Source organism: Lissotriton helveticus, chromosome 4_1 (genome assembly GCF_964261635.1).
Source record: "Lissotriton helveticus chromosome 4_1, aLisHel1.1, whole genome shotgun sequence".
NCBI classification, from domain to species: Eukaryota; Metazoa; Chordata; class Amphibia; order Caudata; family Salamandridae; genus Lissotriton; species Lissotriton helveticus.
The window spans coordinates 1,843,122,473-1,843,147,860 of NC_136063.1; the positions used below are offsets into that span (position 1 = coordinate 1,843,122,473).

At 45.3% G+C, this 25,388-nt stretch overlaps 1 protein-coding gene across 11 annotated transcripts in view; it reads right to left on the minus strand.

Annotated features, from left to right (window-relative positions):
- Positions 1-341: 341 nt before the first annotated feature.
- LOC144829388 (uncharacterized) overlaps positions 342-25,388 on the minus strand; it is a 335,948-nt gene continuing 310,901 nt past the window's right edge. For 4 of the 11 annotated variants that reach the window (XR_013610646.1, XR_013610645.1, XR_013610644.1 and 1 more), the window contains 2 exons: positions 8,881-8,977; positions 342-771 (listed from right to left, as the gene is read on the minus strand). Coding sequence is in view for 8 of the 11 variants with exons in the window: in XM_078688490.1 (XP_078544616.1) it covers positions 688-771; positions 8,881-8,977 (181 nt within the window). In the remaining 3 variants the exon portion in view is untranslated. Of the gene's footprint in view, positions 772-8,691; positions 8,738-8,880; positions 8,978-19,007; positions 19,064-25,388 lie in introns of all 11 variants that reach the window. The other 7 variants (XM_078688496.1, XM_078688495.1, XM_078688494.1 and 4 more) reach the window with 7 other exon arrangements.

Sequence of the window (25,388 nt, forward strand, 5' to 3'; positions counted from 1 at the left end):
AATCAAGCAATAAGTCAAACAGAACTAGTCTGTTCCCACTCTGGTAGTGGAGTACACTGGACTGTAGGAAGAGGTAAGTAAAGTAACCTACCGAAGAAATGTATGAGAAGGGATTTCAGTTAGCAAAAGTCTGGGTAAAAGTTGATGCACAGTATAAAATGTATCAATTTCAGAGGACAGGTTTTCGTTAATTAAAAAAACCATAATGCTACAAAGTCAAAATCAAGATAGCAAGTGATATGCATTGAAAAAATCATTTATTTATTTTTGCATATGAACCTTACCCTCTCTACCAACAGACCCACCCCTGTCCCTAAGCAAAGAACCCCAAATGTTTTGGTTCTGACCTTTCCCCAAATTTCCCTTCCACTTACTATCCTCTCGCACACAATGCTACAGTCCCTCCCACCCACAAAAAAGTTCAATTAAAAAGAGTTTCATTGGCATCCATCAGTTCATGTAGATGGACCATGTCCCATGCCACGTTTTGAAGCCCACTCCGGTACAGTGCCAGCTTGTGTAGTGAACAGCAGAAGAGGTGGTCTGTTGTTGTTGACGATGAGGGGAGAGATGGTGTTCCGCTAGGCAGCAATGGAACACCGCTGCAAGTACCACCAACATTGGTGTGGCCAGGATGGAGGCAGGCCAGACTGATGTCCCAAGGCACTCATGGGATTGTGCCTCCTCCTACTCCTCCAAAGACTTCAGCTGGTGGTATTTGGTCACAATAGCCTCCAGACTCTGGTGACACTGCTGGACAGCTATATCCTGCTGCGACGGGTGACCACAAGCAGCAGGAGTAGATATATCAAGAAAGAAAAAAAATGATAAACACAAATTGTAATGCTCAGTGCAAACACATGTTTATGCTATAGTGGCACAGTAGCAAAACATTGCTGGTCACCTAGGGCCATTGAAATTTTTGTTTGGATTATTCACAGGGCCAAGTTTTTCCTACAAATGCATCACATTTGACAATAACACTGACTGAAAGGAATTTGCCAACATATTCAAAAAGTGATTTTCGTTTAAAGGATTTTATTGTGAAACTCAACAGACACTTTGGTCCTGATTTTGACCTGTGGTTGAAGGTTTTCCAAGCGACATTTTCAGTTTCAATTCTGACTGCCACATTATGAATATGGTGGTCGGAATTAAACCCCATGGCCATTCTGGCTGGCTTCCGACAGGGGAGCCCATCAGCCAGTCGGAACCGGCACGTAATTACTAAAGGAAGGCCTTTCCACCATCAGGATTATGATATTGGTTTCTCACAGTCTTTTCATGTCGGGATTTCTGACATAAAAAGTCTGACAGAAAGTGACTTTAGAGGCCCCCAGCAGAGACCGCATGAAATGCCCCCATGAAAGAGCGGTCTATGGTAGGCGGTCTGTTGGGCACATATGGTGCCCCGTGTCAATCCCTGCACCAAGTGGCAGGCACCATGCGTTGCAGGGATTAACAAAAACTCCCATTTCTCTATCAAATGCAGCTAGTGGACCTGCAGCGACGATTGAGCCACCCACATGAGCAGCCTGTAAAAGGAACTCAGACTTGCCACTGCAGTGTTTATGCGCAGTTTGTTACTGCCATGTTGACCTAGCAAATGCACCACTTGCCATGCCCTAACCTTCCTTTTTCTTATATGTAATACACCCCTAAGGTAGGCCCAAGGTAGCACCATGGGCAGGGTGCAGTGTACGTGAAGGGTAGGACATGTACTGAGGTGTGTGACATACCAGATAGTGAAATACAGTGTATATCATTTTTCACTATTGAAAGGCTATCTGTCGCATAGGATAGAATGGGAGTTTAGTTATAACAACTTATGAATATAACTTCCCATTGAGACGAGAAAGATGGAGTTTAGTATGCCTGATCTCAGGATATAAAGATGCATCTTTTAGAAAGATTGATTTTTATATTCTGCGTTTGAAAATACCATTTTTAGAAAGTGGGTATTTTTTTGCTTAGCCATGCAGTGTGCCTGTGCTAGGTTTGTGTATTGACTGTCTGGCTTTGGAGTGACAGGGGCTGGTGGTGTGCATTCTCTCAGACAGCCGCTGGACAGCCTCTGGGGGGTGGAGGTTGTTGTGTTCCTGCCTTTCCTGGATGAACCAATTGGCACATTCTTAGATTCGGTGGGAAGTGCAAGGCCCCATTTTGTGCCCTCACTGAATACACCAGCAGTCCTACCCTCCAAAATGGCCGCTATCCTTCTCACTCCAAGTAACAGACTAATATCCACCACTGAAATGACCTCATATTTCACCATATTAATTCACCACTAATCCTCTATAGGCTCCCTGAATAGCAAGCGTCAACAAGCGAGCGATAAATAAATACAAACCTTTGTCCTACTCTATCCTTCTGCGATCATTCCAAATCCAAATAACTGATTAACCTATCCACCACTTAAAATATACTTGCATGTTTCGCTATACTAATTCAACACTAATCCTCTGTGGGTTCCGGAGTAGCGTGCTACCCGCCGAAAAAGCTCTTCGACGCCTCGTCAGGGGTAGTAAGCGCTATATAAATGCAATTACAATACAATACAATACAATAAAGGCCTACTCAATTCACCGAAATAAACATGGGACCAATATCCCCACATACTCTTTACTAATCACTAAAAAAGAAACGAAGGACCAACTACTACAAATTGGCCTCATGGAAAGGGAGAGAGGACTAATCCCAGATAAGGCTCAATGCATGGAAAACACGATAGGACTATACCCCAGATCACCTGATAATCAAGCAGCCATATTGGAATGACTCCTATGCTGGCTCCTAAATAGCAGACTGTGCCTGATCTCATCTGACCCCAGGAGGGCAGCGGCCCAGCGTCACAGGTTTTAAAGAATATAAGAACCTCCTACCACCAAAAATGTAATTACATATAATAGTAAGACAACATATACCAAAGTGCCAGCATCTGTAATAAACAGTGACCTGCCACTACTTGTACTCTCCAAATAGATCTCCTTCAACTCTACCTCTCCCAGGATTTTGACCTTCTCACCCCACCCCCCTAACAAGCCATACACACACCATGGAGCCCATAGGCCGACACACCTACACCTTCAAATACCCCCCTAGCCTCTCAAAAAAGGCAGCCAAAGGCTTCAAACATAGATTACTTAAATCATACCCAGAAACCCCAATCTCTGACCCTTGCTTCTCAAATGACACAGGTCATATATCGAATGACATTATCTTTACACTAAAAGGAGAGCACAATGGCGGAAAGCCTTCCTCACCCTATTTGCAATTGCATGTACTAAAAAACTGCACATGGTCTTACACTATCTATTATTCCCTCCCCGTTCTACAAAGCAACTGCCACTATTTCCATTTATCATATTGGGATCATCCTCAAGCAGACATCAGACCATAACCTGAATATACTGGACCACATCTTCCCGATCATTAAAGCAAAGGTCGCAAGAGCCTCTCTCACCTCTCTAACAGACCGCTCTCCTAACCCTCTGACTGACTCCTTACCTGACTCCCCATCCAGACAGTCTCCGCGGTATCCCATAGCACAACTACACCCACTCCACGCCTAACCGACACACCACTAAATGACATATCTATCCATTATCCCTACTCCCCCCAGCATCACCACTATCCCTCAAATTTCTACAACAGCCACCTTGCATCATACTCTCATCACCTCACACCCAGCCTACCCACTCGTCCCCTCATCCCCTACTTCCACTGCCCATCTCCATAACCAAGTCCTCATCTCCTTTTCAGACAATTCAACCCTCCCCACCTCCCCCATTAATCTCATTTCGGATGCCACTCCAACCTCCCCTTGCACAACTACACCCGATAAGTCTGCAGGTCCACATTCTCCCCCTCCCTATACGATCATTCTCACCGTCCCCCTCACACAACCCACACCAATACCTCCTCACGTCCCCTCTCTACTCCCCCCTTCCAGTGACTACCGTTCTATATCGGTGGAGCATAACAAATCAAACACCCCTAAAGCAAACATAAATACCCCTTCTCCTCCCCTATCCACCCCCCGAGTCCCCACGGACTAGCATACTGAGAAACCACCACTCCTCAAACCAGCTCTCGTCTCTCCCCGGTACAACACACAAGTCACAACCACTCCTCAATTGAACACAGAATAGGCAACTAATTTGATAACGTTTACACATGACCCCAGATGAGATGAGATACTACTATCCTTACAACAAATTAAAGTGGACATCCAAACTCTTCATGTCCTGATCCGGCAACAACCCAAACCACAAGTGAAACCCATTCAGCGGTCATGTACTAGCCCCGTCTCAATTGCTCCCCAGATGGAAAACAGTACCTTACCCCAATGCTTCAACCCGTCCAGTAAGGGAAAAGTAAACCCTATCACCGAATGATCTTACTTCCCTATTTCATTCCTATGAACCCCCTTCCCTACCATCTAGACCTGCGTGTACGGAAAATACGCAGATACTGTCCTTAATCCAACCCATTCATTCCATTGCACCCAGAAATACAAGACACACCCCCAGAGGTATTGTTGAAAACAACCTCAAAAGAGTTACCATCTCCCACGAATAGAATACCACCCCAACCAAGACCCAGATAAAATGTATCCTCCTAAACTGTAGATCGGCAGCATGTCATGCCGCTGATATAGCAGACCTCAATATAACCAATGAACCCGACCTTATAATCTTAAGGGAAACTTAGCTAAGTGAATCATCCACACCCATCTTTGACATACTAGTTCCCCCAAACTATCACATCACCAGACTGGATAGACCTGATAGGCTTGGTGGTGGTATTGCCTGCATCCATAGAAACAACCTCTCTGTAAACCGTTCCAACACCACGGTGTACTCCTCTTGTGAATACCTTTGCCTACACATCACCAGCAATAATAAGCCTATATTCTCACTATACTCTTTCTACCATCCTCCCGGTAACAATCTTACCTTCATCGAACACATGATGGATATCCTAGCCACAAACGCAGGACAACAGAATACACAGATCTTCCAGGGGGATTTTAACCTCCATTGGAATGATCCCGACGACCCAGAGGTCAATAGTCTCAAAACGTTCTTGTCCGACCTTAACCTGTCCCAAATCTGTAATTTCTCTACACATCAAAAAGACTCAATCCTTGATCTAGTAATTTCTAAAGCAGACTCTATCCAGCTGCAATCGATTGTCCCTTGCGAATGGTCTGATCATTACATAATCACTTTCCATATCAGGGAAGTAGTTAAACTACTCTCCGTACAACCGTCAAGGACAAAATTCTGAAAGAGGAACCTAGAAAACATCAATACTGCCGATCTTGCATCTGCTAGTCACATCCTCCCACCCCCACCCGATGGATCCAAGGATGTACAGGACCTAACTACTCACTACTTTAACTCTATGAAAGGGTACTTGACACCTTAGCTCCCATGCAACTAAAAAGAGTCACCACCAAAATCTCAAATCCCTGGTATGATTGTAGACTAAATGAGGACAGAATATCACTGAGAGCCATTGAAAGGCAATGGAGAAATGCCTCATCGGCTACCCACCTCAAAATAAGCACCAGAAATGCCTATTACAGAATGATTAGACGCGCAAAAGCAGATTTCATATGCAAACAATTAGACCAAGCAAAAAAACGCCCCAAAAAACTGTTCGAAATAATCAAAGCTCAATCTAAGGATGTTACACACTCCCCCCAATCCAATCCCGATACACTCCCCAATTGTGAAGATCTTGTCTCCTTGTTTACAACAAAAAGTGAAAACTTAAAGACTGACCTTCTGAACGACCTACTATCCCTGACCCACACTCAATTTCATCGCTGTCAATACCAGGGACACTGCTTAACTGCTCTGCAAAGCTCAACCCCAAAAACAACGCCTCCTGGATCACCTTCAACTACTACAGTGAAGAAACTATCCTAAACACGCTCACTACTTTGAATACCTCCAATCATTTCACGGACCCTCTCCCAGCATCTCGCTTAAGGACCTTTATTCCACTGCTAGTGCCCCTATGGACTAAGATTATCAATACCTCTCTTCGGCAAGGAACCATCCCAGACATCCTCAAGCCGTTCAGGTTTCTCCCATCCTAAGAAAGTAACAGCAGACCCCTTAGACTTGAACGACTATTGACCAATATCTAACATCTCAACCCTGGCCAAACTGCTCAAAAAATGTGTGCGCATGCAGCTTAGTAACCACATAGACCATTTCAACCTTCTTGATCAGTTCCAATCAGGCTTTCGTTCTGGGCACAGTACCGAATCAGCCATGACCCACTTATTAGATGACGCACTACAAATACTGGATCAAAACAAAGCCTGCTTGCTAATCTTACTGGACTTATCCTCAGGCTTCGATACAGTCAAACACGACAACCTACTGGATCTCTTGAAGCAGAGAATGGGACTATCTGGATCGATGTTAAACTGGTTCACCTCCTTTCTCCAAAATAGAACACAAAGATTCAAAATTTACCAATCCTTTTAGAACCCCACCCCAGTCACGTTGGGAGTACCCCAAGGATCTTCCCTCTCCCCAACACTCTTCAATTTATTCATGGAACCACTCACTAAGCTTCTCAACTCCGCAAATATCAATAACCACATATATGCAGACGACACACACAGCTCTACATTAAGGTCCATTCTCTCGAAGACATCAAGTCCCTTAACTCTAAGCTCCAAAAGACACAAACCTGGCTAGCTAGGAACGATTTAAAACTAAACACACTAAAGACAGAATTCCTCTTAATTGCTCCCCCCAACCAAACAACCATCATCCGCGAATGGATGAAGCACCTAACTGCACATGACGGTCAACCTCTCATCATCGATTCCGCCAAATACCTAGGAATAACCCTGGACAATAAACTAAATATGCAGAGCACATCAGCGCTGCAACTAAAGGAGCACATTTTCAGATAAATACCCTGAGAAAATTCAAACACTTCATACCCGCAAATGACTTTAAACAGGCAGTCCATACTCTCTGCGGCCTTCCTAAATCAACGACCGCTCCGCTAAGAGCCGCAATCAATACAGACGCTAGACTAGTCACTGGCAAAAAAAAGAGGCTGCCACATTTCACCTGAACTGCAGGCCCTCAACTGGTTACCTTTTGAGGCCAGAATCCACCTAAAAATCGCCTGTTTGACACATAAGGCATTACATCACAAAAAGCCGAGGTACCTAGTGGAGAAACTAGTACTATCGGGTGGTAACAGATCTACCAGGAGTTAAAATAATCTTCTACTTAAACCACAGCAGTTTTCCAAGAAGAAAACATATAATCATACCTTCTCAGGAATGGCTCCCAGAATCTAGAATGCCTTACCCCCAGAAACAAGACTAATTCCGTCGGCAGCCTTTTAAAAGAAATTACGTGAAATCCATACGCATGTCTAAATTCACTTGAACTGTTACTTATACATTCTTGTAGATATATGCAAATTTTTAATAGTTATCAGTACTGTACTCTCATAATTCTGTGTTTATATATTTATATGTCATCCTGTATTTGACTTGTGAAGCGCTCTGATACCCGCAAAGGTCTTGTTTGCGCTATACAAAACCATGAAAATAAATAAATAAATAAAAAACAGTGCTCGGCTGAATAGACCCTGGCTGCATTTAGAGTAGGGAGAGGACATTTGCTTGCACCTGAAAAGGGCTAGTCTGCCTTACACAATGCAGTCTCCACCCCCTGCCGGGAAACTGCACCAGAGAGGATAGCACTGGTTTTGATTATGCATAGAGCCACTCTGCCACCAGAGACAAAGGAATTTTTGCTATGAAAAGTGGGGCCCAGACCCCTGAACTTTTGATTACTTCTGGCATTCAAAGGGAACCTTTGCCAAGGAGAAGAGCTGGAGAAATTGAAGAAGAAATACTGCCCATTTGCTGTGTGCTGTCGGGGGTTGGCCTGCAGTGACTGTTTCTGCCAAGGAAAGGATAAGGACATTGCTGTGTGCTGTGCCCTCTGCTTGAGGAAGATCACCAAGGGCTTGAAGCAGAGCTTGCCTCATGTTTTGAAGTCTCAGGGATACAAATACTTCACCCCCAGCTACCCTGAACTTCCTTGCTAGAAGTTCTGACCTGCCAAGAGGATCCTGCTACTGTTCTGTGCCTCTGGAGGTTGCTCCTTCTGACGCATCACCTCCCCTTCATGGCAGTAAGGAACAGATGCATCACCTTCCCTGGAGTAAGGAACCAACGCTTCACCTTCCCTGCACGTAAAGAATTGGCGCATCACCTTCCCTGCAGCTGTTCTTGTTTTTGATTTTGAGGCATCCAAGGTACTTTGTGTTAAAAGTGTTGCATCTACAGTTTGCTAGCGGCAGAACTGTTTTTACCGTCTAAGAAGTTCATTTTGATTACTGAATTGTGGATTTTTGTCGTTTTAGTCTTGTTTGGTTTAGATAAAAATTACCCATGTTTCTAAACTGGTGTTGTGTCCATTTGTAGTTTTTTTACTGTATTACTGAATGTTTACACTAATGCTTTACACACTGCATCTGAGATAAGCATGTCTGCTCGTGCCAAGCTACAAAGGGTGTGAGCAGGCATTATTTTAGAAGTGTATCCACTATACCCTGACTAGGAAGAATGGTCCCTACTTGGACAATGGTGCAAACCATTGCCAAGTAGAGACCCTCATTTTAAACACTTACTAAAGAAGAGACCAGAAGAGATCTTCAGACAGGATTAAGTCAGGTGCTGAAATAGGAAATATAGAACAATGCAGAGATAACAAAGATTAGATAGGGGATTTGAAAGAAAATAGACAGTATAAATACGCAAGGCATAATTTTACTTGTGGGGAGAGGTAAAAGTAAGAAATAATAATAAGCATTTCTTACCTGGGCCACCATCTGTTGTGGTGTTTGTGGTGGTAGTAGTCCCATCTGCGACAGCGCTGGTGGGGGCAGCAATTTGGGCATCGGATGCCCTTTTGCGCTTGGGTTTTTATGAAAGGAATAAAGAAGATAAAAAAAATAATTAGTTGTAATTTCTACAAAAAGCATTTTGAGAGCCACAGCTTTGTACTTTATAAATCAGATTCCTAGTTTCCTATAACTAAAATTACATGTTGAACTACTCATGCATTGTAAAAAATGATCTTTTCTTCTCCGCCCCTTTGATGGGTCAAGTCAATCTCCCTTTGCAATGTATACTACAAATCAGGGAGATTGGGATGGTATGAGTTACCAAAAGGCAAACAGAGGAACGGCAACACCCTGATATATCACTATCTTAATAGTGACAGGACAGGAGTCTGTATCCCTTCTTAAATCAGCCCAATTGAGCTCAGAGAACCTAGTGGCTCATGCTGAAACAGAATCCAGGCAGTATCATCCACTTGATGTCCACACCACTCCTATGTTGCAACACCCTCCCGGTTAGGCTGACACCATGCACCACTACCTCCAGGGCCCAGATTTATCAAGGGTTTTTCTTGTCCATCTTGCCTATATGAATTGCTTTTGTGTAGAGATGTGTCAGAAAAATGTGCAAAGACATCAAAATAATCCAGGGTACCATGTAGTGTGGCACCCTGGCACCATGGTGCTTGGGTGCCTGTATTAGTGCAGTAGGCAGCACTCTGTGCACAAGTATAGGGGGAGAGCAGGGATGTAATATATCATGATCAATTAACAAATCCAATGCATTCATGCCATCTCCCTTTGACATACCACAGCAAGTTGGCTTATCCCCTGCGGTGAGTGAATTTTCAATAACTCTGGACCCCTATGCACTCAGCAAAGTGTATTGATAAACTCTGGAATATTACATTGCATACCCACTTCTTTCAAAGGAAAGATGGTGGATACAACTGCAATCACTCCCTGATGCTAAAAGTGCATTTATTTATGTGCATGACATACACTAACATTAAAAAACAATTGTGTGAGATGAGTATTGTACCATGCTCATAAAAAATTTCCCTTTTGCACCTGAGGGCACAAGTGCCAATGAAAATTGTTCCAAAGACATATCTAATTTATATATCTATACATATATACATATTTTATATGGATAGATCATATACACATACATAAACACAATTAATACACACATTTCATTTTCATTTTTATAATAAATGAATACATTCACATTACATATAAGTATATTATACTTCTATATACTTACTCACATCATGAGATATTAATATGCACACTTATTAACTGATGTGAAAACTAATTTAAAAAAGGGGGGTCCCCAAACGCAAAATCTCCATGCATTTTCCATACACTTCCTTAAGCAGCACTACTGTAAACACTGCTGAATGGAATTACACCGAAGTTGGCAGGAAGCTAGAGCATGGTCTGCAAATTGTGCCGTATGGGATCTGGTGTAAATCTGTTCAGTAGTTTTTTTTTAAGTAGGGTTAAAATTCCATGTATAGCTGGACATTTGGGTCAGCAAGAGGCTCAAGAGAATCTTCTGGGTGAGCCAATTTGAAAACAGAGCATTACGATTGGGCCAGCAAGCTTTATTTACTTTGGGCTATTCGCTTCCATGGGAGTCAGGCTTTCAGGAGGAGAGCACTCTGATTGGCTTCTAGCAGTATGAGAAAAATGTTGCTGGCAGCCATTGTAGGACTTCAAAGCGCCTGCCACTGGTAGAAGACTTTGTGTGTGATCCAGTGTGCTGGGAGATTAAAAAATGCTCCCGCCAGCTGGCAGCAATCACAGGTTTACCTGTCTGTGCCGGTGTGGGTATGAAAACTTGGTGTCCTGGGGGTGAGCTCCCCCAACATAGCATGTGAGCTTGCCCAGAGGAATGGCTTCCCTGAGGTGATAAAAGGCTCATGGATGGGGGCCACTCAGCCTCTCTCTCTTTTAAAAAGAGTAGCCGCCACGGGGATGGGGTCCCGGAGGCCTTTAGAGGCTATGAGAGGAGGACCCCTTCCACTTTTTATGTCATATTGGTCCCAGAGGAGGCTACCCCAGGCCCTATATTGGCTCGGGAGGAGGCCATGCACCCCCTCACCTTAATAATATAAAGAGTCCCCTGGGTCAATAAGAATTCTTCATTTTTTAATTATCGCTCCTTCGAGACTCTCTGGTGACTTTATCTGATAACTATAACTTGTACCCTAAAGTTACTATAACTCGTGCCCCTGCCATGAACAGTATTATCAACAATGATTGCATTTCAGATGTGATTATGGATGTTATACATGTAGTCAATGAGTAGGTCATGAGTGATTTAATATGTGAGGCTAAAAGCAGTGCATGGTGAGGGTGCAAGTTATAGTTACTTTAGGGTACAAGTTGTAGCTAATTGAGATAACTGGCAAATGTCAGTGGTTTTGTTACTTTCAAATGGTATGCTTCATGTGACACTTTGACTGAACTATAACATCCCTTTAACCTTTATGTTTTTTCCGTTTTTTTTAATGTAAAGTTAGATATTCTTACTATTCTTACTATTGCGTCCCTTTAACTTTTGTTTTTTCAGTGAATTTCTAGGTTTTGATAACATACAGTAAGAAGTCCATCATAATGCATGGTGATAGAGGCTGGACTCAAGGTCTGGTCTGGAATTGCGCTTTGTGCTGCCCACATACAAGCTTGCTGTCCCCTCCTCCTTGCCCTTCATTGTTCAAGTCCATACCACTTCTCACTCATCCAGCCGTGGGAGGCCGTTGGTCTGCCACTTCCCTTCCCACCTGCCAAGCACAGTTAGCTTGCTGCCCCTATCCACCTCCTCCCTGCTGTCTGTGGTCTGAATTCATGCACCTGCCCCCTCCATCTTGCCCTGAATGGCCCGAAGTGTTTGCACCGCCCTCGAGTTAGCTTGATGTCCCTGCCCACTCATACTCCCCTATGATGCCTGAGGCTATACCCCTATATTTGCCCTCCTGCTTAGTCTGCATGCTTAGCTTGCTGCTCTTACCGGCTTTCCCCCTGCCCTTCGATGTCTGTGTGCATGCCCCTCCTGCCCCCTTTTGCCCATCATTTTCCATGGACCTGCCACTGCCCATCCTACCTACTATGATTGTTCTGTTGAGCTGCCACTGCCTGTCCTATCTGGCAAGCATGGTCAGATGGCTGCTGCCTGTCACTGCCCCCTCCAACCTGCCTTTAATTGTCCAAGTTCATACCCCTATCCCCTCCCTCTTGTCCTACATGTTCCATTTTGCTGCCACACCCTTCAGTCCTCCATAGCCATGCATGGTCTTTTGTGCTGCCACTGCCCCTCCCACCTGACCTGTGTGTTCAGCTTACAGCTCTCGGCCCCCTTCCACCTTCCCTCCGTTGTCTGTGTGTATTCCAATATAGTCTCCCTATTGCTCTCCAAGGTGTATTGTGCCTCCACTGCCCATCCTGCCTGCCCTGCATTGTCAGCTTGCCGCTCCATCCCTGCCACAGCCCTCTTCTTTCCATGTGCTGGCCCCTATTCCCTCCCTCTTGACTTCAATGGTCTGTTGGCCTGCCCCTGTCCCCTCCCTACTGTCCTTCAAGGTCAGTTTGAGCTGTAATCACCGCTTCTGTCTGTATGGTATGGTCAGCTTACTGCCCTTGCCTCTTTCTCCTCTGCTCTCTGTTGTCCATATGCATGGCCCTGTATCCTCCCTATTGCTTTCAATGGCCTGTTGTGTGTTCTGCCCTCCCGCTTGGGCTGTGTGGTGCATTGAGCTGCTACAACCCCTGGTGCCTTCCCTATAAGGTCAGTTTGGTGTCCCTGCCCACCTCCTTCCTGTTGTCTACTGTCCGACTCCATGTCCCTACCCCATTCCTGCTGCCCTCCATGGCACAATTTACCATATATGCCAACATTTGGAACTTGATAAGAGGGAGATTTTGAAAACAAAATCTGGGTAACTGATTTACCTCTTTAGCTCACATTGACAAAGAGCAGATTTTAGTAAGGAGATGGCTAAAATAAATTCCTTTTGGGCTTAAAAAACAATTGGGACTATGTGCCTGAATTGGGTATGTTTGCACGTATGTTTGTACTGGTAGCTGCTGCTGCGAGAGCGCTTCACGCGTTTTTGCAGTAAAACTGCTGTTTTAAAAACGCTGATTTATAATTTCTGCTGGCTTTGGTCATTTTGACCCTTTTTTAAATCCCCCCTTACCTGCACCATAATTTTGTGCCCCTCACCGCCGTTTGGGTGGGTCTGGTCCTGGGGTGGGTGCCCTGCTCGTTTTTGGTGGCCATCTTGGAGTGGGGTGAGTGGAGTGAGGCATTTCCATCTGCTAGCGCTTGTTTGCGCATGTGACGCCTGGGAACACCTACTTAAGGCGAGTCCCTCCTGTTCTCAGCCCCTGACAAGGTAGCTGCTGCTGCGAGAGCGCTTCGCGCGTTTTTGCAGTAAAACTGCTGTTTTAAAAACGCTGATTTATAATTTCTGCTGGCTTTGGTCATTTTGACCCTTTTTTAAATCCCCCCTTACCTGCACCATAATTTTGTGCCCCTCACCGCCGTTTGGGCGGGTCTGGTCCTGGGGTGGGTGCCCTGCTCGTTTTTGGTGGCCATCTTGGAGTGGGGTGAGTGGAGTGAGGCATTTCCATCTGCTAGCGCTTGTTTGCGCATGTGACGCCTGGGAACACCTACTTAAGGCGAGTCCCTCCTGTTCTCAGCCCCTGACAAGGTAGCTGCTGCTGCGAGAGCGCTTCGCGCGTTTTTGCAGTAAAACTGCTGTTTTAAAAACGCTGATTTATAATTTCTGCTGGCTTTGGTCATTTTGACCCTTTTTTAAATCCCCCCTTACCTGCACCATAATTTTGGGCCCCTCACCGCCGTTTGGGCGGGTCTGGTCCTGGGGTGGGTGCCCTGCTCGTTTTTGGTGGCCATCTTGGAGTGGGGTGAGTGGAGTGAGGCATTTTCATCTGCTAGCGCTTGTTTGCGCATGTGACGCCTGGGAACACCTACTTAATGCTCCTCCCCTAGCGCAGCAGGATCGCGCAGCGGGCGTGTCCTCGCGTGACAGGAGTCGTGCCAGAGTCCTGCCCGTCTGCGCCCGTCCGCGCTCGGTTGCGCTGGTTTCGCGGTGGCCTTAACATCAGGTACATCATTAATTATGCTTACGTACACCAGGGAAACTCTCCTGGCGATTAACAATTGCCTGCCTCCTTGCGCTGGAGCCCGTGTTGACCCTTTGTGTGGCCCCCACCATTGTGCTTGTGGTGGTTGGCTACTCGAAGCACCATCTTGCTTGGGGTCCAGTAAAGTGCAGCCTGCCATAAGCAGCAACGTCTCTCCGCGACATCTCACCATCTGGAATTTGAACGTAAGATCGGCGGTCAAGCATTATCAGGATATTGCTGATCTTATGGACAATGACCCCCCTGACATCTTCTGTCTGACAGAGACATGGCTGCAGGATACCGATTCTACTGTATTGAATTTGGCGCTCCCCGCGGAGTATTCCATCTACACGCTCAACCGCTCTTCGAGAGGGGGTGGAGTCGCTCTTGCAGTTAAATCTTGTTATCCTTGCGCCTGGAGAGTGCAGAACATCACGGGATGCGAGAGCGCCCTGTTCAAGGTTGCAGTTACATCGCATTTTACCATGTCAGGATTGCTTATTTATCGCCCACCTGGTAGTTCCGTGGCATTTAGGGAGGCTCTTCCCGAGGCAGTTAGTTCACTAGCAGTAGGGTCTGCCAATTTTTCTATCATTGGAGACTTGAATCTCCATTTTGACACTCTGTGTCTTTCTTCAGTGGGAGGGATGGTGGCGGATCTCGAGGCCCTTCAACTGTTCCAGCTGGTCTCGGACCCCACTCATAAGGGTGGCCACATTCTGGACCCCTTTTTCTCCAACTTAGCTACAGTGGCCCCCCTCTCCCCCTGACCTGGTCAGACCACTCGCTCGTGACTATCTACTGTCCTCTTATAGAAGCCCCACTTAAGGCGCCACTGCGAGCTATGCCCAGACGGCGCTGGAGCAAACTTAAGGCGGAAGATCTCCATCGCCTTCTCACTGATGATCCTCTGGGTGCAGTGGAGAACGTGGAATCTGGTTATGACCATTTCTGCGGATGGGTAACCAGAGCCCTCGACTCCCTTATCCCGATGGTTTCCAGTAAGTGTGGCCTCCGCGCCCCCAGCCCCTGGTATGATGGCAATCTGAGGGCTCTAAAAAGTGTCTGTAGACGTGCAGAGAGAGACTGGAGGAAGAGGTATGACAGCAGCAAAAAAAACCTGTATATGGCTGCGGTTAAGTCCTATCACCGTGCGGTCTGTAGAACCCGGGCGGCATATTACGCTCTGGAGTTTCGCAGCAGTGGGAATCCTGTTAAAACCATCTTTAAGGCCCTTAAAGACCTTGTGGCTAGGAAGCCTGCCGGCAATTCCATCAGCTCCAATACCCACTGTGAAGCGCTGGCGGCTTTCTTCCTGGAGAAGGTCCAGACCATCTATAGGGCTTTCCCCACCACTGCACAAACCAGTACGGGGCCACCCATCCAGCAGGATCAGGTGGTGCTAGATTCTCTCCCCTGTCTCTCTTTGGAGTCTTACACGGCATTGGCCCTTCGAGTCAAGTCTGGGTCGCCGGTTGACCCGCTCAAGCCACCAATGTTCAGAGACCAGACTTTTGCTCGCCCGGTCTGCGACTTAATCAACATGTCGCTATCATCTGGCCAGGTGCCTTTGAAATGGAAGCATGCGGTAGTTATGCCCATTTTGAAAAAACCATCTCTCGACCCCTTAAAATCGGAGAACTACCGCCCGATTTCGCTTCTCCCGTGGCCAGCCAAACTCGCGGAGGTGCATGTTAACACCGCCCTCACTGATCATCTGTCGCGTGCCAACATTCCGGACGACACCCAGAATGGTTTTCGGGCCGGCCACAGTACGGAGACAGCATTGTTATTTATGGTCGAGCACCTGCGGGCAGTTCTGGATGCAGGTCAAACGGCGGCGCTTGTTTTGTTAGACCTAAGCGCCGCCTTTGACACGGTCTCCCATGAAATTCTCCTGCAGCGGCTGGAGGAGATAGGGGTGACTGGCACTGCACACCAGTAGTTTCGTTCGTTTCTCAGGGATCGTTCCTTCTGTGTGGCGTCCCCGCCCTATCAGTCCAAATGTCATCCTCTGTCTCTTGGGGTTCCGCAGGGTTCCTCGCTGAGTCCCACGTTGTTTAACATCTACGTGAGGCCGCTGGCTGAGGTGGTGAAGCTCTGTGGTATGACCATGGTGTCATACGCAGATGATACCCAGCTAGCGGTCACGATCAGCGGGGACTCTGGGGTGGATGCCCCAAGATTCAGAGAAGGACTTAGGGCGGTGGCTGGTTGGATGACGTCCAACTGTCTCCAACTTAACGCCAAAAAAACGGAGGTGATGGTCTTTGGGAAGCGGACGGACCTTTGGGGAGATACCTGGTGGCCCCCTGAGTTGGGTCCCACCCCCACTCCGGTTGCGGAGATCAAAAATCTTGGTGTCTGGCTGGACCCTTCCCTCAACTTTGTTGGTCACACTAAAAGGACGGCGGCGTGCTGCTTTGGCATCTTGCGCAATCTGCGACCTGCCCTTAAATATTTTGATGCCGCAACCCGTCAACTTGTGGTACAAGCAACGGTTTTGGCTCGGCTGGACTATGCCAGCTCCCTTTTCATAGGGTTAAACCAGGCCGAGCTAACCCGACTTCAAAGAGTGCAGAACGCAGCGGCCAGAGCAATCGTAGGTCTTCCTAGGTTTTGCTCGGCCGGTCCAACCTTGCGAGCCTTGCATTGGTTACCCGTTAGGCAGCGGATCCATTTTAAAGTACTGTGCATATCTTTCAAGATTCTGAAGGGCCTACCGCCTCCCTTACTGTGCCAACTTTTGTGCTCTTACATCCCGGGCCGCACTTTGCGTTCGTTGGACCAAGAACTAGCGCCAGCCCCTCGGTTCAAACTCAGTCGGGCGGGGGGTCGCTCTTTTAGGGTGCGGGCAGCCGCGCTCTGGAACGCTCTCCCCTTGAAACTCCGGACCCTTGGCGACTTGCTTTCCTTCCGCAAGGCCGCTAAAACCCTTCTGTTCTCTGAGTTATGTTAAAATCCATACCCCCATTTTTAAATAATATTTTCTGTTTTCTGTTGTGTTGTGTTCGCCACCTTGTCGGTGCGCCGGGACGCTCCTTCGCTGGAGCAGCCGTGCGCAATACAAATAGCCCTAACATAACATAACATAACATATGGTCACTGCCTCACCCTTCTGCCTTCAATGGTCTGTTGTATTGCCACAGTCTCTCTTGCCTGTCCTGCATGGTTGCTTGTTGGCCCTGCCCCCCTTTTCCTTGCCCTCCATGGTTCGATGTGCTCCCATTGCCCCTCCCGCCTATAAAGCGTGGTCAACTTGCTGCCTCGGCCCCTCCTCCCTGCCCTTAATTGTCTGAGTCGGCGCCCATGACCTCTGCCTCCCCACATTAATCTAGTGAAAAACTAGATTGCTAACATGCTATAATTATTACAAAAGTGTGGTACGCCTGAAGTCATCTTGATGTAATCAAAATTGTAATAACTAAAGCATTTCCTTCAGAAATTATAAAAATGAGGGATCTTTTTCCCATAGAAATTATGGTTAGTGCTCTAAAAATCTAAAATGAGGACATCTTTTCTCCGTACAAATAGCGACTAAGCACTTTTAAATTATTTGCTATAATAATTAACTTTACTGAGGAACCAAGTTCATGTTTCGACATCTGCTCAACATCCTGTGATTCTGGGTAAATCATTTAAGGCCTGATTTAGATCTTGGCGGGACTTCCGTTGTCTCTCTACAGTGGAGTATGTTATGGGAATTTGTTAATGTTATGGGAATTTGTATAGCGCACGGCTGCCCCAGCCAAGGGGCGTCCCGGCGCTACGAACTGACCAGAATGCAGAATGAAGGTGCACAAAGAAAACAGATTATTGGAAAAGATGGGTTTTGATGGCCTTTCTAAAGGCTAAAAGATCATGCATCCCCCGTATGGTTACAGGCAAGCTGTTCCATAGCTTGGCAGCAAGGAGGCTGAAAGATCGGCCACCAACTCTGGCAAGTCTAGTGCGGGGAATGATCACTAGATGTTGTCCCTCTGAGCGGAGAGATCTGCTAGGTGTGTACTCAGACAAGAGGGGACTCAGCAATGGGGGAGAGGCGGTTTTGAGGATCTTGAAGGCTAAACATAGAGCCTTGAACTGGATCCTTTTTCCCACCGGGAGCCAATGCAGTTTTCTTAAGGTTCCTGAGACTGAAGAATGGCGAGGAAGGCCGACCAGAGCCCTGGCAGCCGCATTCTGGACTCTCTGCAGTCTGGTGGTTTCGGCCACGTTCGCTCCCAAAAGGAGAGAACTGGCATAGTCCAGTCTAGAAAGGATCGTCGCCTGGACGATGAGCTGGCGGGTGCGGCAGTCGAAGAACTTCAGGATGGGCCTGATGTTGCGTAAGATGCCGAAGCACGTGGCAGCCACTTTCTTGGTGTGGATGGTATATTTTAGAGCCGAGTCGACCCAGACACCTAGGTTTTTAACACAGTCTTTTGGCTTGGGGGGTGGGCCCAGAATGTCAGGCCACCAATTGTCTCCCCAGGATGCGGTGTTTTTTCCCAAGAGGAGAATCTCGGTTTTACCGGCGTTTAATTGGAGAAAATTCGCCGTCATCCAGTTGGTGATGTCAATGAGTGTCTGTTTAAAGTGATGGGCTTCCAGACCACTGGAAATACTCTGCCACGGTATCCTGTCCGCCATGTATGTAGGTAATGTGTTATGCCCCATTTTTTAACATACTACATTGCACACAAACAGCACAATCACACACTATTGCATGCACACCAACAGGCATCATGAGCACAACACTCACAACCACCACAATAACATGATTATTTTTTTGATAGTGACTACGGGTTTATTCTTTTTACATTTGATGAGTTGTAAAATGAACACTAAGGCATTACAGATATAATAATTGAATGTGAGAGAAATGTAAAAATGTACAATGCTAAAGCAACTGTCAACACACGATTCATAGTAAGACAATTGTAAAAGAAGCTTAAATTAGTTACCCGCAACAATAGAGTTGGTTATTGTCGTGATCAAGGAGACACAGCAAAGGAAGGACCTGGACAATGTTTGTAATGGAAACAGAAGTGGGAAAAATATAGAAATGTAAGTTTCTACCTTATTCATTCAATTCCGCCAATTCGAAGTAGAAGGTTTCCTCATCACAGTGTCCTAAACAGAAAGGCATATCATAATTGGCAGGGCAGTAATCTAGGCTGGACTCCCGCTGATAAATGCTTCTGCCTATGACGCCGTTGATGCGGGTGATAATACCTGGTGGAGTCGGCAACACTCAGGCAGTCTTTGTTCAACAGACCCGTCAACATCTAAATAGAGCTAGGTAGGCCATCAATTAGGCAGGCAGTAAAAGTGTTGAGAAAGTGACGGCAGGATTCGATCTTCAAAGATCTAAATCAGACCCTTAATCTCACTATGCCTAAAACCAAAATGATTGTGTCCTTGTGTAATGTAATTGATGTGCATGTAAAGCACTCCAATACCTTTGAGTCAAGTCTGTGCTATATAAAACTTAAAAAACCGCAAAGAACAAAATACATATTTTGCACACATCTGTAATTGGACTATATTTGTGCTATATTTTCTGCTACATTCGTGTTAACTGGCAGTCTGCTGCTGATGTTAAAGTGCTTGTTTCAGTCTACCTATCAGAATGAGTTAATGAAATAGGAAAGGAAGATATTCAAGAACTCATTTAAAATATGTCCTAATTTTGTTTGCTACAGCACTAACTATTATTTCTTTGACAAAATGAACCACCTAATTTTGCTCCTTTCTAAATGACGTTTTAAGTTTTAGCACCTTGAATTCAATCAAGATGGCTGCAGGTGTGCCACACTTTGGCATAAGTAAGACTATTAGTTCTATAGTTATTCTATAGAAAGCTCTCGGATGCTGCTATAGAACATATGAGAATCAACTGGCAGGCTGGTCATGATGGAAGTACATGTTTTAGTGAGAATGACTGACTTTATTCACACATGGCTGTGGAAAATAGTGTGAATTTACAGAAAATATTTTCTCATTTTAGCTTCTGGAGCACCTTACATAACCTCTATGAGAAAATAATGAGTAAACAGGTTTCTCTCTTTAATGATTCATGAAATCCCAGCAGAAGCTCAGCATTTTTCACAGGGTAAAACCACTGTAGAACACACCACAGTTCCTACAGTTAGTATGGTACCACCAACAAATTACTTATATTGTAACAGAAAGGTATCACCCTTTCTATATGCTCCATTTCCTGACCCTCAAAACCCGCCATTCACTAGAAATATATTTTCAGTAGGGTCCATGTCCCAGAGTCCTGCAACAGCTGCTATTGCATGTTGTCCATGTTGTGGACAGACAGTTAACGGGAGGTCCTATTGGGACCCCCAACACAAGCCCTATGGGGTCTGGGTGTGCTCCCTCTGCCCCCTTGCATATTTTTTTCATTCATTGACAGGACATAGGGACCAAGTCTTTGAGTCTTGTAATGGATGTCAAAAACATATTGTCCAGGCTGAAACCAGGTAATCAGGATTAACTAGTCCCCTTTAACTTGGCCAATCAGAAACTCTTATGAAAGCTGTCTGTCAACTGTTGCTAAATGACCCAGAGAACCCAGGGGCTACCAAGCACTAGCCATGTAGAGGTCACCGAGAGGAAGATTTACCCTTACCAACGGAAGAGGTGGCTTTCCTCATCTCCTTCATAGGGGATTTGAAGAGATACAGGAGGCCTCAACCCACCCGCATGGTGGAAGTTGCAGGGTCAGAAGTCAAGGCCCTCATTGACATGGGGGCTTCTGGGAACATAATGCACCTACAACAATTTCAATGACTGCACCTGAGGCCTGCATTAGCCCCGTCCCACACCAAGATTTGAACATACTGGGGGCACACCCCGCTACCACTGAAAGCACTCATGAAAGTGTGTGTGAGGTCGAATGATCAAGAAATAATGCCAGCATTCCACGTTATTGACAAAGAGGCCAACACTCTGCTAGAATGTCATATAGCAGAAGAATTAGGCCTCGTATTTTTTGCCAGAAATATTGCGAGCTTACCAAGTTGATGAGCTGGTAAACAAGCTCCACAAGGCATTCAAGGAACTATGATGTCTGCAAGCTCCTCCCATCACCTTGAACATCAATACGTCAGTCAAATTTGTGGCCTAGCATCATTGACATGTGCCCTTCCACTTGCAGCCCCTATTGAAGTAAAAACTCAAAAAGCTTAGGGGTGAATGGAAAGGTTTCTTGCCTGAAATCCTGGGTATTATGGATGGTGATTGCTAAGAAACCCAAATAGCCCAGCAAGGTGAGACTTTGCATTGACATGCACCTTCCGAATAAGGCAATCAAGAGGAACGGGCATATAACTCCCATGATGGATGACATTATTGCTGATCAGAATGGGGCCAGACAGTTTTCCAAAACTCAATCTCAATGCTGGCTACCACCAACTCCAGCCAGTGGAAGAGAGCAGGTATATCAACCTTCTCCAGGCATATAGGGCTGCAGAGGTACAAGCGGCTCCGCTTTGGGGTACTGTCTGCAGCGGAGGTATTCCAAAATACGATAAGGGAAGTGATGTCTGACCTGCAAGGCATCATGAATGTCAGTTATGGCATTTTGATCTGTTCAGCGACTGCAGGGGAACACCACCAGGGCCTGTGAGTGATCCTGAAAAGCCTGTGGAAGCAAGACATCACTCTCTGTTGGGAGAAGTGCTCTTTATTCCAGACTTAATAGAAACAAATGAGATGCCCCAAACCCTCGTATCATAATACGACAACTATTTCAATAGGACCAAATGTACATTCAATAAACCTGGTCAGGTACTTTTATTTATACCTATCACTCATATTTTTACTTTGTTTTTGGGAGATGTTATTCTTTATAGGCAAAAGAAGATATACATTTATAACATCTGTTTTGGCATATTTTGATAAGAGACAAATTTAGATTTGTTCCTAAGACCCGTTATTTCATTATTTAAAGGTGCTGGCTGGTTGAAGAAGACAGCTTTGAGTCTCAATTTCCAAAGCTTTCTTCTTCAGCCAGCCAAAACAGATCAAACCTTTTGAGCAGGTCATATTGGCAGCCATTAATAAAAATGGAAAATAGCAAGAAGTATGTCCCTCAGAATATAAGCCATTGTCAGCGTGAAGCAATCCAAAGCTTGAAAAACGATCCCTCCCTCGTTATCAAGCAGGCTGATAAAGGGGGAGCAGTGGTGCTGTGGCAAAGAGATAAGTACATAATTGAAGGCTTGAAACAAGTAAATAACCACACATGGTATCAAGCTTTATCGGAAGATCAGACTAAACAGATTCAGGGTCTAATCATTGAAACATTGGAACGAGGGAAGGAAGAAGGATCCTTGGGTCACAAGGAGTTCGAATTCATGAATAAAAAATTTCCATGAACCCCGGTTTCATATCTTTTACCCAAGGTCCACAAGAGCCTAGTGGAACCCCCAGGGAGGCCAATAGTATCTGGTGTTGACTCCTGCTTGGAGCCAATATCAAAATACGTTGACTTCTTTTTCAAACCATTTCTCAAAAATGTCAAGTCTTACCTTAAAGATAATATTGATTTCCTGACTAAGGTGGAAGGAACACCATTCGATCCCCTCACACAGATAATGGCGACCATGGACGTTACGTCCTTATATACGCAGATTCCCCAGGAAGAGGCCCTGGAAGTGATTGAACTGTATCTAGAGATGCGAGAACAACCCCATAGGGTCCCCACGTGCTTCATTTTGCTACTCGCAGAAATAGTTCTTAAAAAGAACTATTTTGCATTTAATGATCAGTTCTACATGCAAGTGAAGGGCACTGCCATGGGGTGTCCTTATGCCCCAGAAATGGCAGTGCTCTACATGGCACAATATGAAATGAGATTCGTGGACAATAACAACCCATACATTGGGAACATTGTACATTGGTGGCGTTATATAGATGACGTCTGTCTCCTGTGGCAGGGGAGCCAGGTGGATCTATCGACGTTCCATGAGTGGATCAATGCTAGACATAATGACATTAAGTTCTCCATGGAAGCAAGCACGACCAGGATGACTTTTTTGGATGTGGAAGTTACCTGTATGGATGGTCTTTTAAAGACCTCATTATATAAGAAATCTACTGATAGGAACACCATCCTGCATCACAGAAGCCACCACCCCAGGAATTTAAAAGCTAATTTGCCCTACGGGCAATTGCTGCGGATACGCAGAAATTGTACGGAGATTAGTGACTTTGATCACCATGCCCAGGCATTTTGCCAAGAGATGATCCATAGGGGTTACCCAAAAAAATTACTGAAACACTCTTATAAAAGAGCTCGTTTTACGCCCCGTGAGTGTCTGCTACAAACAAAATAAAAGAAAGATCTAGATCGTTTGGTGTGCGTGACCACATTTGGCCCTGACACACACAAAATGCGACAAACGATTTTAAAAAATTGGCATCTTCTAGATGGATTGGAATGCCCTTTTCCCCGTCCAATTTTTGCCTATAAAAAGAATAAAAGCATTGGACATCAAATTGTGAGGGCTAATCTAACACAGCCTAAACCCAAACATGACCTCTTGGCCCTCTGGAATATGAAACCGATTGATGGCCATCATAGATGTGGCAATTGTTTTGCATGTCCGAATACAGTTAAAGGAAACTAATTTGAACATCAGGGGGTGAAGTGGAAACACTCAGGCTTCTCGAACTGCAGGACTAAAAATGTCATATACGTGATAACTTGTCCGTGTAAGAAGATCTATATTGGCAAAACAAATCAGCAGGTCAATCTACGTATCAGCCAGCACAGGTCACGGATTAAAAACAAGGTAGTAACTGCCCCTATGGTTGAGCATTACATAGAGAAGTCCCATACCGAGAATGACTTTAAATGGTCAGTACTCTTCACAATGGGTACAGTACAGCGCCCCGCGGATGTGGACAAGGTATTGCGGCAAAAGGAAGCCTATCTTATCCTTAAATTTAACAGTACATTGACAGGTCTGAACAGTATGTCTGAATTGTCAAGGATCTGAGTGGATGCGTTATTCGCAATGGCTTTATAATTAAATTCACCCTTAAAGAAGTTCCACAACCCGCCCTTCTGTACTATTGGAGGAATGGCGCAGGGGGTCTATGAATGTTGGCAACACATGTAAAAACACTCCAGGAATCTTGCATGTTAAGTATTGTCAAATAAACTTTTAGCTGCACCAGTCTGAAAATCTCCCCCTTCGTCTCTAAATAAAATAAATGAAATTATAATGAGTCAAGAATTGGAAGATTTTTTCTACAAGATGATATGGCATAATCTTTCACGCCATGGCTTCAATATTCGCCCGTTCTAACTACATGTCCCACAATGCTCTGGGACGCTTTACTCGTAACTTCAAAACCAGCTAAGATGGCCGCCGCAGCTGGTGAGGCGATCGAGTGTGAGCCTAACAGTGGAGGCAGCGAGTGAACACATTGAGGTAGGAATATGGTGGCTTTAATCGTCATTTTTAATGTAAGCCATCGGCTTGGAAACACACTAAGCGCATACGATTATCCTTTTTTCATTTAGTGTGTGACGATTAATGGATGAAATAACGGACCCCCAGGAGGCATCTTGCTAACAATATAACGAGGGAGTAACTGATATCGGAATTCAATACAGGTACGCTTCATTTTACGAACATAACACGCAAATACAGTTACTCTGGTGTCTTTTAAATCATGTTGACCCGCGCTATTGATAATTAGCTCTCCATTCTCGACAGGTCATTTTCACATTTGACAGTCTTTGAGAAACAGTGAATAGAAACGTCCTCGGAGTCCAGGACACGGACCCAAGGTATGGGGCATTTTTTGGGGAAGGAATTTCATATTGACTAGGAAAAAAAAGGTAAATAAGATTATACATAAAATCCTTTTCTTGAATTAGGATTACTGACAGTCACCGCGACCTCCTCCCTCTAAGAGGCGCCGGATGATGCACAAGGAGGTATATAGAACGAGGATATGCCCCGTTGAGCGCTACAAAACATTTTACGTTGTTGCCAACATTCTTTTTTTTTTTTTTAAACCTTTATTGAAACAAACAAAGGCGAATAAGGGTGAGCAGGTATTCCGGTACAAATCATTATGTGCATGCATACAATCATTTCCTTTTGGATCACAATAAGTTCAGAGTAAACAACTTGAGCACCTAAGTAGAAAAGGCAAAATGAAACAAAGTGAGGAAGTCCACTTGCAGAGTCCAGTTGTCATCCAGGTCCATGGCGTCAGGAAGGAAAATAAAACACTTTGAGATCAACATAAGTCCAGCTATCCCAGATGGCAAAACAAAGGTGGAACAGATATAAGGGCAATATTCCTTT